This window comes from Epargyreus clarus, unplaced genomic scaffold (assembly GCF_041222505.1).
Source record: "Epargyreus clarus isolate Ecla_fem2 unplaced genomic scaffold, WU_Ecla_fem_2.2 ptg000033l, whole genome shotgun sequence".
Taxonomy (NCBI): Eukaryota; Metazoa; Arthropoda; class Insecta; order Lepidoptera; family Hesperiidae; genus Epargyreus; species Epargyreus clarus.
The window spans coordinates 3426232-3441914 of record NW_027332238.1 but is presented as its reverse complement, the minus strand read 5'-3'; the positions used below and the strand labels follow the sequence as shown (position 1 = coordinate 3441914).

General features: G+C 37.4%; 2 protein-coding genes across 2 annotated transcripts; both read right to left on the bottom strand.

The window, feature by feature from the left end:
- Positions 1-672: 672 nt before the first annotated feature.
- LOC140755673 (uncharacterized) lies at positions 673-8744 on the bottom strand. The gene is made up of 9 exons (XM_073090988.1): positions 8710-8744; positions 8093-8134; positions 7415-7603; positions 5986-6039; positions 5299-5349; positions 4874-4918; positions 4003-4023; positions 3413-3457; positions 673-2457 (listed from the first exon to the last, which is right to left on the bottom strand). Exons 4-9 carry the CDS (start codon positions 6011-6013, stop codon positions 1166-1168), a joined length of 1482 nt encoding a protein of 493 aa, XP_072947089.1. The 5' UTR covers positions 6014-6039; positions 7415-7603; positions 8093-8134; positions 8710-8744; the 3' UTR covers positions 673-1165.
- Positions 8745-9824: 1080 nt separating this feature from the next.
- LOC140755680 (uncharacterized) lies at positions 9825-15342 on the bottom strand. The gene is made up of 7 exons (XM_073090996.1): positions 15209-15342; positions 14199-14294; positions 13028-13055; positions 11904-11927; positions 11022-11069; positions 10687-10731; positions 9825-9930 (listed from the first exon to the last, which is right to left on the bottom strand). The coding sequence occupies exons 1-7, from the start codon at positions 15284-15286 to the stop codon at positions 9869-9871; spliced, it is 381 nt and encodes a 126-aa protein (XP_072947097.1). The 5' UTR covers positions 15287-15342; the 3' UTR covers positions 9825-9868.
- Positions 15343-15683: the final 341 nt, after the last annotated feature.

Here is a 15683-nt window from a genome sequence, read left to right as displayed (position 1 = left end):
GATAAGGATTTCTGTGTATATACTAAGTAACTGCAAATATAACTTTGTAATCCTATATGGAATACAAAGTTCGTGGTCGGTATATCTATAAAACTGAGCAGAAATTGCAAAATATTTTAGCTTTTGCTTGATTTATATACTAAACAATAATTGTATTCTAAATTTGAAGCTTCTATGTCTACTAGAAGAGTCTATCATGATGATTGTTCAGTGAGTGAGTGAGTGATAAAATTAAGTAACTTTGACTAGTTGTAATTCTTAAACTATTGGTTCAAATTGAATCAAATTTGAAATATACGGCGTTTAGGCAATACCTGCTTGGTTCTTAAAAAAACAGGCTACTAGTTTTAATTACAATGAAGTTAAAGGGGGTCGAAAATTGCCTGAACTGCTTTGAGAAAAGGACGGCGCTTTTTTGCTCGACTTGGCGGAGCACTGCCGTGCCTCCAGATCTGACAATTTGCAATTTGTAACTTAATATTATATATTTTTTTTAAATAATTTGGTAATGAAATGATATTGTAATTTATTTGTTATTAAATACTTTTGTCACACCTAACTGAATATTTGCATTTAAAGGCAAAATAGAAGGATATTGTTATTTCTAACACCTATCATATTTTTAGCAATTGAAGATTATATATGTTTAGGTTAAAAAATAAAACAATCATATATATTATGCATATTTATTAAACACACATTTAAAATTGACAAATTTATGATTAAGACAATGAATTAATAGGTTTCAAAATCGATTATAACATCCTGAAATTTATAGTTTGTAAATAAAACGACTTGGTACATTGTAACAGACCAAAGAAGTAATTGTTGACACCATTTCTTGACTTTACTATTTATATCTAAACGATGAGGCAGATGGGCTACCTAAGGTTAGTCACCGTCGCCTATGGACATTTGTAACACTTGAGGAGTCGCCAATGCAGCGCCGGCTTTGGAGGAGAGCTCTTTTTACACTTGAAAGCCCCATGTCATAGTGCTCAGGAAATACCTCAAGTCTAGTTATTTTTGTATGCCGAATGATCTATATTATACATGCAGTTCATATGAAAACTATTTTCAGGGATATTTATAATCGCCAAACAGTATAGTAAATTTAATAATTAGGACAATACATTTAATTATATGATTATTTATATATCGCTTATTACTCGTAGTAGTATTTTTCCTCAACAATAATTGTTTTTGTACCGTCTTTGTTATATATTGTCTTGGTGTTTTTATTGTTGTTGTTGTTATTGTTGTTGTTGTTACGGTCGACTTTGTAGCATTTGCATATACGGTCTCCGCCGTCGTTGCCGCTATCTCCGCCACCACCGTTACTACCATTGCTGCCGTTGCTACCGTTGCTACCATTGCTGCCGTTGCTACCATTGCTGCCGTTGCTGCCGTTGCTACCATTGCTACCATTGCTGCCGTTGCTACCGTTGGTTCCGTTGCTACCGTTATTTCCGTTGCTTCCGTTGCTGCCGTTGCTACCGTTACTACCGTTGCTGCCGTTGCTACCGTTACTGCCGTTGCTGCCGTTGCTACCGTTACTGCCGTTGCTACCGTTGCTTCCGTTGCTGCCGTTGCTACCGTTGGTTCCGTTGCTACCGTTATTTCCGTTGCTACCGTTATTTCCGTTGCTGCCGTTGCTACCGTTACTACCGTTGCTGCCATTGCTACCGTTACTGCCGTTGCTACCATTACTGCCGTTGTTACCGTTATTGCCGTTATTACCGTTATTGCCGTTATTACCGTTGTTGCCATTATTACCGTCGTTACCGTTATTACCATTATTGCCATTATTACCGCCGTTGCCGCCGTTGCCGCCGTTTCCGCCGTTGCCCCCGTTGCCACCGTTGCCGTTGTTACCATCGTTGCCGTTGTTACCGTTATTTCCATTATTACCACCATTGCCGTTGTTACCGTCATTGCCATTATTACCACCATTGCCGTTGTTACCGTTATTGTCATTATTGCCGTTATTACCGCCATTGCCGTTGGTACCGCCGTTGCCGTTGTTACCGTTATTTCCATTATTACCACCATTGCCGTTATTGCCATTATTACCGCCATTACCGTTGTTACCGTTATTGTCATTATTGCCGTTATTACCGCCATTGCCGTTGGTACCGCCGTTGCCGTTGTTACCGTTATTGCCGTTGTTACCGTTATTGCCGTTATTGCCATTATTACCACCATTGCCGTTATTACCGCCATTGCCGTTGTTACCGCCGTTGCCGTTGTTACCGTTATTGCCATTATTGCCATTATTACCGCCATTACCGTTGTTATCGTTATTGCCGTTATTACCACCGTTGCCATTGTCACCGTCGTTGCCGTTGTCACCACCATCACCGTTATCACCGGCGCCAGGTGTAAAGGCACCATTAAAGGACTCGTCGTTACATGATGAAACGTTCTTTTCGATTTCATCTTGATAGGTCGTAATTACTAGAAAGAAAAGAAAAGAAAATTAACGTTATTACATTAGAGATTATTTATTATTGGCAATTAGTTTAAAAAAACGTGAACAACATTATTTAACGATTGAATAAAAAAATGTACATTCATGGAAGAGATTTCTTATAATGAGTGTGTATTTGAAAACGATGCTAGAATCCCACAAAACCACGATCATCATCATCATCAACCCATTATTGTCCCTCTGCTGGGCACGGGTCTCCTCTCAGAATGAGGAGGATTAAGCTATAGTCCACCGCGCTGGCTATGTGCGTATCGGTAGACTTCACATACCTTTGAGATTTTTTTTTTATAAATCTCTCAGGTATGCAAGTTTCCTCGCGATGTTTTCCTTCACCGTTTAGCAAGTGATAATTAATTTCTAATACGCACATAACTTCGAAACGAAAAATCAGAGGTGCCTGGGATTTGAACCTCGGACCCATGGATCGAGAGGCCGAGTTTCTTAAGCACTAGGCTATACCGCTATTTTGAGACTTATGAAATTAAAATAATGTTACGTGAACTGTCACATGTATCAACCACTACTCTACACAAGAGGGACTGAGTCAAGACACTACAATTATAGTATTTTGTTTTATAATATGGAGTAGTCTGCTACTCCATGCAGCATGCAGTTCATTTGATGGTAAGTGGGTACTGCCGCCCATGGACATTTGTAATCGACTCCAGATAGGATTATATATTCGGACCGGAGGTCGGCCACAGATGCGCTGCTACCCCTGAGGACTAAGCTGGAACGCCTCGGAAAAATCTGTCTCCCTTACCACACCGCTGTTATGAGGCAGAAATAGGCGTGTCGTTGCTGCCACCGGAGTCGAACCACAAAGGGTTCTGCCACCTTATTTGTATTTTACCAAGTATTTTGTATGTTTCAAGTTTTTCTCGCTAGTAACATATGTTGTTATTATATCATTAATATTACCTGGGAATCCAAACTTGTCCAAATTGCCCAGGTAAATGATTAATCCTGTAAAGGAAATTTTATTTATTTATTTATTTTCACCAACATAATGTACACCAAATAAAAGAAACAATCATAAATACAGAGAAAAGAGGTAAGTAATGACACTTACCTCTTTTAAAATATAATGATACTGTTATAGGTGTAAAAGCATTCAAATAAAGAAAGCGAGTAAATTTAGGAGCAGTGTTATAATAATTACAATATATAACGATTGTTGTTAGATTTAATAATTTGATTAATTATTTATATCAACAGAACAATATAAGAAGACAAAGCATTGTTAAAACAAATAAATTAAAATATATAATGAAAATTCGTCAAGACATAAAAATAATGTGAATAATTGAATTATTTTGTTTAATATGAATTTATGTTAGACTGAGTTGAAATGAATTAAATTATTGTAATGAAAAAAATAATTAATTAATTTAAAAAAAGAACAGAAATTTTATAAGACTTGGTATAGTAGTGGATAAGGACATTTATCTAATATATTTTAAGTTAATGTTATTCTGAAATGTAGATGTCTGGTGATATTTTTTACTTACCATGAATGATATCAGTTCCCACTGAAAATAAAAAGAATGATTAGTATTAGTTTTACAACATAAATCAGAATACAGCAGCGCTGAACTGCAATTAGTAGCCAGACATAGGTGTGGCAGTGGTCCTATCGTAAGAGGCGGCTAAAAGGGGCTTCCTGGGTTGCAAGAGGGAGCTCTAACCGCCCGGCCAGCGACCCCGGGACGGACGGCGGTATATGTGATCGCATACTGTCATCCACACCAGACGGTGTAGCGAGCGTCATGCTCACCTAGGCGGAGCCCGACGGGGCAACGCGCTAAGAGGACTCCGGTTGCGTTCCGTTGGAGATTCCCCCACCCGGAGGTTATAGTGCGATAAGAATCTCACATAACTCTGTGTCGCACCCACCCGAAGGTGTCCCCTTCGAAAGGTGTGGCAGTGTGCCTCCGGAGTCAAGCCACGAACGGTTGTACCCAGTGGCGGCCTTAATAAAAAATTTAAGTTCTGCGACATCTTGTGATGGCTCTCCCTAGGTTCTGGCAACGTTTTTTTAGCTTGCACCCTATAGTTACGCCAAAATATATATGTTGCCGTTCAATGAACAGCCTAGCCTCTTTACTAAATAGTGACGCAGTGTTTTCCGCGCCATAAATACCTTCGAAATCTTTTTTAAGATTTCTTAGGTGTGCAGGTTTCCTCACCATGTATCCCGTCACCGTTTAAGCAAGTGATAATTAATTTTTAAAGCTCACATAAGTTTGAAAAATCAAAGGTGCCTGGGATTTGAACCTCGGACCCCTCGATCAAGTGGCCGAGTTTCTTAACCAATCGGCTATCACTACCTGCTTGAGCTGCGTCTGCTAATTTTAAGTATAAGAATATAAAATATTTTACCTGTCTGGGAGTGTCCTTTACCGATTGCAGCCGATATTTGGATGACTGAAAAATAAATAAATACATAAAAAAACGTAATAATAACTTCACAATCTCTATAAAACAATTGAAACGATAATTTAAGCTAACTGCCCTTATTAACTGTTTTGAAAAACCCTTTCATGAATTTAAATATGTCTATTACATATTCGTAAATAACTCGTAAATAATTGATGAAAATGTTGCTAAGATTTTTTTCAGCAATATTGCCGACGTACTCATGGTACAATATTATTGTGCAACAAAGCAACGTAGCCGAATAACGATAACGAATGCAGTATGACTACAGCAATATCGCCGGTCTGCATTGCGACAATTATAAGTAATTCAATAAGGAATTGTAGTAAGAAATTGTCATTAATAAAAAGACATAATAAAGTACTTACAGAATTTAAGGCAGATAACAAAATCATTTCGGTTCCATTTACTCACGGGTCCTGAAAAGGGAATTCAAGTTAAAGTTGAGTTAAAGATGTTATTATTGCATGTATTTGATAAAGAAACTTGTTAATTTCAAACTTAATTTACTTTCACTACTAGATTACCCAATGCACTTTTGTATCTAAAATTGTTGTGCATGCTGTGTTTGCCTGTAATAGGTTGTGCACGTAGCATAAGACCATTGTTTTGTAATTATTTATAATACATTTCGTGTAACACTTGTTGGAAAACCTTATTAAATAAATAAATTAGAGACGATTATAAGAGAGTACCTAGTGCAGATGGTAAGTAGTCTCTATCTCTTAATTTTTTTATCTCTTAGTAGCGGATGAGCAATCCACCTGGTAAGTAGCTACTGCCGCCCATGGACATCTGTAATCAACCCCAGATAGGATTAGATATTCCTACCTGAGGTCAGCTACAGATGCGCCGCTACGCTTGAGGACTAATCTGGTACCCCTCGGAAAAGTATATTTTCCTCACCACCCTTCAAAACAGGACACAGCAGCACTTAACACTGCTGTTATAACAGAAATAGGTGTGGCGCTAGTGCCGCCGGAGTCGAACCACAAAGGATTCTATCTTCAACTTAATTGTATCGTTGATTGAAATATCTGTTAAATTTTACTTACTGTTCAACAGACCGGCCAAGGAGAGCATGCTTTGGACACACAATTTCTTTGTTCCTGAAAAAAAAAACAATTTAGAAAAAAAACCTTTTATAAGAAAGTAGTTTTGACTATTTCTGTTATGACCGTGAAGGTTGACAGCATATATTTTCATATGTAATTTATTCACTCCTAATAATAAAATGTAATCAGTTTAGAATTGAAATAGTTGCGTAAAAAAGTTTTGCCACGTCTCCGTGCTAAATATTTGAAATACCTATTTATTAATTATGTAAATTACGCAGTATTAGTTATTTATTCGTAAATTTTCTCTAAAAATTTTTTTTGTTTGTCAAGAATTCAAAGAAGTAACTGACAAATCAGCCTTTTTGTGGTTTCATTCATCAGGCGGCGAAGTATATTTACTTATCAAAGGTTGACAAAGAAAAAAAGATGATAGAAACAAACGATGTGAGCCAAGGTGATGATGATTAATGATCACGCTACCGTATATACCGTATTTCAAATAGGCCTTCAGGGCCAAATCCGAAACTATAAGGATTAGCGAAAAATGCTAAAACGAGTTACGAGGCCGATTTTGATAAAAATTAAAACTGCATCATTAATTTTTTAAAATATCTTTTTCCCTAGTCGGGAATCGAACGAGTTCATATTGAAAAAAAAATCACCCTCTATATTATTTCACTATCCGATAGTGTCGCTTATAAGGATAAAATTCTGGGAAGTAGTGTAATGTGACAAATTGAATTAGGGGTATGAAAAATAGATAGTAGCCGATTCTCAGACCTACTGAATATGCATATAAAATTTGATGGAAATCGGTAAAGCCGGAGGAGTACGGTAACTAACATTGTGACACGAGAATTTTATATATAAGATGCACTTGTAATTACAATATGTAACCACTAAATGAAATAAAGTAACGTACAAATTTAAAAACTAACTTATAACAGGTAGAGTGCAAGTAAGTTTGAAATATCAGTAAAGTAATAAAGTTTAAGAGTGAATTGATGAGAGCATACACCATACATTAATTAGCGGACGAAAATAATGAAAAGCAGTAACTGTTTTAGGAGAAAATTAATTAATTATTATCAAACTATGCTCACGAGCGACAACCCATTATTGTCCCACTTCTGGACACGGGTCTCCTCTCAGAATGAGGAGGATTAGGCCGTAGTCCACCGCGCTGGCCAAGTGCGTGTTGGTAGACTTCACATACCTTTGAGAACTGTTTTAAAGAACTCTCAGGTTCCTAACGATGTTTTCCTTCACCGTTTTAAGCAAGTGATAATTAATTTCTAAAATGCACATACATATCTTTGCAAAATTATAGGTGCGCGAACTTCAGACTCCTCGTTCGAAAGGCCAAGTTTATTAGTAAATTAGTTTATCACTTTTTTATCAAACTTTGTTATCAATCTATACTTACCAGTAAGTGCGCTGACGCCAACTTTGTTGTGCTTCTTAATTAGCGTGTTAATCTGAACCTGTACATTCACGAGGTTATAGAAGCGAATCAATTCATCGTAGTTGTCATAACCTCCAGTATAACGCACGTAGCCCAATTTCTCGCCAAAATCACTTCGGCAGACGCTTGACTTTCTAATGTGTTTGTGGGCTGAAATGATTTTTATTTATGAAGTCACGTATTCATGAGAGGTGGTGACCTCTCTGACGCGCAAAGGGTCCCGGTTTCGAACCCTGGCCAGATATCTAAATGATGAATTTAGATTTCTATTTCGGGGTCCAGGTGCTTGTGTTTGTCTAAGTGTGTCCATGGCACCCATGACACAGAGAATCCGAGTGTGGGTATGTGAGTGTAGAAAGCGTTTATAAGTAGCGATCATGCAGCCTATCTGTAACTGCCCATGGATTACAGATAGGACCTATAGGTCCGTCGCAGATGGTTAGAATGTTTAATACCTTCAATTTTATAGTAGCACTGGACATGAACAGGGATAAGCTGTCCACAGCTTATTACAAGTTGGTTAAAAGTTTTGAAAGTGTCTAAGCTCTATTTATGTAATATCTTTTTACATGACGTAAATTGACGTAAAGTTGTTTTTTTAAATAATAATTAAATGTAAAAAATAAAAATAAAACTTACGTCCCAAAATACAGAAGATGATCCTGAGGAAGACGAACACGGCTGGAAAATAAAATGAAGTTAGGCGTCTCCAACCCATTACTGTTCTACATCTAAATATATATAACTCAAAGGTGACTGACTGACATAGTGATCCATCAACACACAGCCAAAACCACTGGATGGATCGGGCTGAAATTTGGCATGCAGGTAGATGTTATGACGTAGGCATCCGCTAAGAAAGGATTTTGATCAATTCTACCCCCAAGGGGATAAAATAGGGGATGAAAAGATTACTTCGTAACGCGAGCGAAGCCGCGGGCAAAAGCTCCTTTTTATAATATAAGAACAGCGGACGAGCATGCAGTCCACCTGATGATAAGCAAATGCACCCATTGACATCTGCAATTAACCCCAGGTAAGATTGGATTCATACCTGAGTCCGGCGGCAAGCGTCATGAACTCAAGGAGCCCTCAAGGACAAAGCTGGAACGCCTCGGAATATCCCTCACCACACCGTTCAAACTAGAACACAGCAGCGTTTAACAGTACTTTTTTAGGCAGAAAGTGTGGCAGTGGTGCCGCCGGAGTTATGAAACCAAAATTATTTTATTGACCATAGAAAATAATGTACTTACTATTTTCGAGGATTAATCCAACTGAAAATAAGAAAATAAATTAAATCTCAATACTTCTATTTAGTAAATAAGTATGTATTTAGTGTACGTTAGTATAGTCATGTATTACATTTCTGTACCCTTACCATGAGTTTTCAAAACATCCAATAATTTTACGTTACGTTTACTCAATCCCTATTCTGTTCCGTATGCTTCAGAAGGCTGAGTAAACGTAGCAAAAAGACTTGGGCTAAGTGCTCAAGTCTTTCTGTCTGCCTCACATGTTCGCAAAAAAGAGAGACAAAACATAAAGCGCCATTTTGTCAATTCAGACATTTAATGTTACGTTACTGACACTATAGTTCTAATACAACCTGCTAGGGGCGCTGATTGGAATTTGTATGTGCAAGTACGTAAAACAAATACTAAAACGCATGGTAAGGGTATAGATCCTAATTCCACAGTTAACATTGTATATCTGCAATATACTAGGTTGACGGCTATTTGTACTTAAAAATTATGAGCTGCTTTATTTTGCGCACATTTATTGCAATCTAGCCGAAACACCGAACGCAACATGCAATATCGCCGGGCTATATTGTAATTACGGCAATATAGCCAAGCCAGCTACTAGCTGCTTTGAATAGCAGATATATTTATTTATTATTTATAGACCATAACAAAATGATGGTACAAAAGGCGGACTTCATGATAAAAAGAAATTTCTACAAGTCAGCCTTTCTCATAAATTGAAGATTCAATGACATAGAAGAAGACAAAGAAATATCAATAAAAAAATGTGAGCCGGCACGGGACGCCTGGCAGATGTGAAACATCGACATTATTTTGTAAAAGTAATATGCAGAAAATAACATATTGTGATAGGAACTAAATATGTCATAATGATAAAATAAAATATTACGAGTTTTTTCCAGTTAACGATGACTATTTATTGAATTCGATTGCGCATGGCGACGCGTCGCCACACCGTACACACTACTGCATATAGACTGTATATATATACCATCGTATAGCGTGGCGACGCCACGGCATGCGTCGCCACGCCAGAAATTGGTTTTACGTGCAGCTATAGATGTTTCACATCAAAAAGAAAGACATAGATTGATGGCTAGACTTATAAAACTCCGTTAGATGTCTCTACAGTAAACATTTATTATACTTAAAAGAGATACTTACGGCCTGTAATCCAGTTATCAAGAATTCTGCCGATACCGCGGAGAACTGAAAACAGAAAATATTATAATAATTAAGTATTACGCTTTTTTATAGTATACTAGTAGCAGACGAGCATGCAATCCACCTGTTGGTAAGTGGCTACTGCCGCATGGGCATCTGTAATCAACTTCAGATAGGATAAGATATTCCTTCCTGAGGTCGGCCACAGATGCGCCGGTACCCCTGAGGGCTGAACTGGAAAGATTTGGAAAAGTATGTCTCTTACCACGCCCTTCAAACCAGAACACAGTGCTTAATACTGATGTCATGAGGTAGAAATAGGTGTAGCGGTGGTGCCACCAGAGTCGAACCATAAAGAGTTCTGCCACCTTCAAATTCTTCAAATGAGCAGTGGAATGCATTCCACCTGATTGTAAGTGACAAATGACACTCTCGGTAACTTTTAATCAACCTCAGATAGAATTAGAGTTCTATCTGACATTACTACGGTTTGCACTCTTTCAGGACAAATTTGGAACGCCTCACTTTTTTTTTATTGCTTAACCTAATGATTAAGCAGACGTGCTACCTGATGGGAAATAGTCCTATAAACATTTGCAACACCAGAGGAGTCAATGCATCGCCGGCTTTGAAGGAGAGCTCTTTTTGCACCTTTTTTTGAAGAACCCCATCATATATATAATTTCAGTGGTACCAATTCAGTTTCATAAACCCTTAAACCAGAACACAATAGTGTTTTTGTTTGTGTAACGTTAACAATTAACTTAATGTTAAAATTGTTAAATAAAGTATGTAACTCACTTATTATGATGGTTTCGAATACTTCATCTATAGTTCTTGCAACCGCTGGAACAAACAAACATATTTACATTCATATGACGTGTAAAACACACAACATCTATAATTTTGAAAAATAATTCACCTGTAATCAATTTATTATTTATAATAAAAACGGGAAAGGTAGATCTCCCTTTAGGCGATGATGTCTGTCACAATTCGGAGCACAATTGAGAAAACTTCAATAGCGTGATTCAGTCGTGACGTCATCGTTTGGTGAGTGTGGACGTGGCTACATGTTTATTAGGACGAAATCAAAAGTATTTATTTTATGCATAAAATAGAAAAGGATTTCTTACCTCTACTAGACCCTATTCTGAACAGGTTACTTGCTGTTTTCATTTTGGCTGGAAATAAATGAAAAATGTTAGTAATAGATTATTAATTTATTCGGGGGCACGGTAGAGCTCCTGCCAAGTCGGGTCAAAAAAGCGGCACGGCAGTACTTTTTCTCGAAGCAATTCCGGTCATTACATTTTTTTTACGTAACAATAGTAACAATGATAATTCGGTAAATAATGTTGTTAATAAATTGTTCGCCTATAGTGTTTTTACGTAACAATAATAATAAAATAAAACTAACAAAGAACATTTTTAATTACTTAAATTTTTACGTAAATGGAATATTTACAATGTAATTGTACGTAGGACTTTGTACGTACGTACGTAAATACGTAGGACTTTGTAAAATTAAGTTGCATTTTTATAATAAAATAGTAGAACATGCACTCCACCGATAGTAAGTGGCTATCGCCCATGGATATCTGTAATCAACCCCAGATAAGATTAGATTCCTACCTGAGGTCGGCCACAGAGACGGCGCTACCACTGAGGACTAAGTTGGAATGACTTGGAAAAGGTCTCCCTCACACCATTCAAAGTGGAACGTAGTTTTTGCTGTTATTAGACAGAAATAGGTGTGCCAGTGATGCCCCCGGAGTTGAACCACAAAGGGTTTGACTTTCAACCTACGTTCTAAGTAATCATATAAGTCTTATATGGTCCACGTAAAACTGCTAGTCCGTTCTGAATATAGAAATGAATCGCGTCGCCCTAGCAAATTGTATGACTACACCTGCTCGGAAACTTCAAAGCGGACTAGCATTTTGGTGCGGACTATACCTATTATTATACTGGAACAATATTTACATCTAATTTTAATTAATTATTAACATACTCACATGATAATATCCTTCCCATGAACCCTGTAATGAAAGTATATGTGAAAATAATTTTAGGAAATATATTTTTTGATTTATATGTCAAATATTTTCGTTTTCATACAATTTAATATAACAGCTTGCATTATGTAATTAACGTTTACAAAAGCCTAACAGTCAAATTCATGGATAAAAAAAAAGTTGTTGCAACATTTTATTACGTCATAACTAACACTTAACTTTAACCGCTCGATTTCGATAAAGTTATTGTATTTGTCAACTTCCATACCTGTCAACGTCGACTATAATTGTGGTGACAGCGACTAAATTAAGGACAAATTGGTGGAACGCAGAACATTTTTTTTATAATATAGGAGTCGCAGACGAGCATACAGTCCGCCTGATGGTAAGTGGCTACTGCCGCGCATGGACATCTGTAATCAACCCCAGATAAGATTAGATTCCCACCTGAGGTCGGCCACAGATGCACCACTACTCCTGAGGACTAAGCTGGAACGCCTCGGAAAAGTATGTCTCCCTTACCACACCCTTCAAACTAGAACACAACAGCGCTTAATACTGTTGTCATTAGGTAGAAATAGGTGTGGCGGTGGTGCCGCCGAAGTCGAACCACAAAGGGTTCTTCCACCTTCAAAACCTACCATCGCAACCGTCAATGTTATTGTTATATGTAACTTTAATCCAAACTTTAAACGGGCTGTCGGTACAACCCACTTGTAAGTTTAAAATATTATAGTTTAAAACCTAAAAACTACGCTAAAATCGCACAAGGAATCGTTAATCCTGATTCCTGATGATCCTGATGAGGAGAAAGGGATAAAATTATTAAAATCGTGTATTGTCATCGGTTCTTGATAATTGTTCAAAATTTTAAATTAATCGGACTGTTTAAACTGGGTAAAAATTGAGTTCAAAGATTCCGCTACATACATACATACAGGTCAAGCTAATAAAAGCGTGGTAATAAAAGTTATGTAATGTTTGTCTGTTTATCTGTGCGATCATAGTAATGTAAGTAACAGCTTTTAACGGTGTATTTAAAGCTTAGGTGAAAAATTTGAGCATGTATAATTTTAATAATTTTGCAAAATTTAAATTAAATAAAAGTAAGTGCAATTATTTACCGAACACGCTGAGACATTTATCATGGTTCTGTAAAAGAAATGAGTAAATAAATAATAAATTATTAATATATATGTCACAGTGATCAAATAGCTATTATACATAATGTTTGCATAATGACTAATTTTTCCAGACACTGTGATAAATTAATCACTTTATCATCATCATCAACCCCTTACTGTCCCACTGCTGGGCACGGGTCTCCTCTCAGAATGAGGATTAGGACATAGTCCACCACGCTGGCCAGGTGCGTATTGGTAGACTTCACATACCTTTAAGATTTTTTTTTTATACATCTCTACAGGTTTCCTCACGATGTTTTCCTTCACCGTTTAAGCAAGTGATAATTAATTTCTAATACGCACATAAATTTGAAAATCAGAGGTGCGTGCCTGGGATTTGAACCTCGGACCCCTCGATCGAGAGGCCGCGTTTCTTAACCACTAGGCTATCACTGCTCACTTTATCTGGCTGCTATATATAATAGCAGGTTAAAGTTAGTTAAAGTAATAAATATATTCTTGTAAAAGCCTGAAGTAGAAGTAAGTTGTATTACAGTGACTATGAATCATATAGTTTATATATTAAATAGGTGTGGAGGTGGTGCCGCCGGACCACAAGGGATTCTATCACCTTCAAACAAGTAAACAATGTTTGAAATATATAATCAGTGATAGCCTGTGCGTAAGAAACGTGGCCTGTACATCGAAGGGTCCGAAGTTCGAATCCAGACAGTTTTTATGATATAAGAGTAGCAGACATGCAGCCCGATTGTAGCCTACTGCCGCCCATCTGTAATCAACTCCAGATAAATTAGTCTTATTCGATGTCGGCCAATGTCGCTTCCTTGAGGATTAAGCTGGAACGCCTCGTAAAAGTATGTCTCTTACCACACTAATAGTGCTCTAAAGGTTCGTACACAAAACTGCGATGCGACGCCGCATCGCAAAAATCTGCGAGCTCCCTCGACGCATCGCAAGAACTTGCGAATTGATTCGCATCGCACAGTGGTTGTTGTTGTTGGTCACCCTGAGAGACGCTACGCCGCACGATATCGCATCGCAGCAATTCGCATCGCAATTTTCTGCGTTGCGAATTCGCATCGCGTCGCATCGCAGTTTTGTGTTCGAGCCCTAAAGGCGAGTAGCGTATAGTTAGACTTGGGTGGCTCACCTTTCTAGGGGATATGTAGTGGTATCTACCACCAAAGACGAGAGGGTGGTGCTTAGAGTGGAGCTTGTGGTGGAATGTAGCAGAAACTGCAGCCACCTGTAAGGAAAAAAGTTTTTTTATGATATAAGAGTAGCAGACGAGCATGCAGGCCTGATAGTAAGTCATCTTTTAATAATCCGTTCGTTCGTCTGTTCAAAGATTCCGTTACATACTAACATACTAACATACCAACATACCAACATACATACGTCTGAAGCTAATAAAAGCGTATTAAAAACCATCATAGTTCAGGAAAGTTTTATTTCAATACCAATAAGTACCACGACCTCCTTAAACAGTTTTGTTTTATTCTGGCTGAGTGATATAAAAGAATGAGTAATGTCTATTTCTTATCCAAGAGGAAACGAGACAGCGAAACTAGTGTCATTTCTTTCGTACCACGGTCTTGATTGTGTTCTGTCATACGCAGTTGAACAAACTTCAACCCTTATTCATTTCTCGCTTATCCATTGTATAAAAACAACTGAAATTGTCATACCTTGCTTAAAAAGTTAAATTTCTTCCAAAAAAGAATGAATAACTTCGACCGACATAATACAAAACTGCTTATTGTAATATTACAAAAACAATCTTACTTTAACGAGGTCGTGGTACGAAATTTCAACGTATGATTAAAATGATATTGTTTTAAGAGATGGTAGTAACTCCCCTGATAGGATTAGTTTACCTGAGGTCGGCCACAAATGCGCCGCTACCGCTAAGGACTAAGCTGTAATACCTCAGATAAGTATGTCGCTTATCCTTCAAAGAACAGCAACGCTACACTGTTGTTATAACAGAAACAGGGGTGGCGGTGGTGCGTCCGTCGAACCATAGAAGGTCCTACCACCTTCAAATTGTATACTATAAATAGCAAATGAGCAGTTGTTACGCCCATTCAATTCCATAGTACAGTACAAATTAACATAACAGATTAAAATTTGGATGAAATATAAAATAAAATTTCTTACCAAGATGGTTAAGAGAAGAAGACACCTGAAAGCACCCATGTTGGCTCGGAGAGTGACAAACTGAGCAACTTCCACCATTTTATACCATTTTTTGTATGTATTTCATTTACATAATTATTAAAATTTTCAAGAACAGCACACATCTGTGCAAACTTTAAAAATGTTGGCGAAATGGAGACAAGAGTAACTTTTTTTATAGGAATTGCAGACGAGCATGCATCCACCTGATAGTGGCTACTGCATGGACATCTTTAATCAATCATTAGATTCCTTATTAGATTAGATTAGATTCCTAACTAAGATCGACTACAGATCGCTACTAGGACTAAACTGGAATGCTATAGCAGACTAAGGCAGAAGGGAGGTCGAAGGGTCCGAGGATCAAGCCCAGGCACGCACCTCTGATTTTCAAATTTATGTGCGTATTAGAAATTAATTATCACTTGCTTAAGCAAAAGTTTTCAAAACTTTTTTT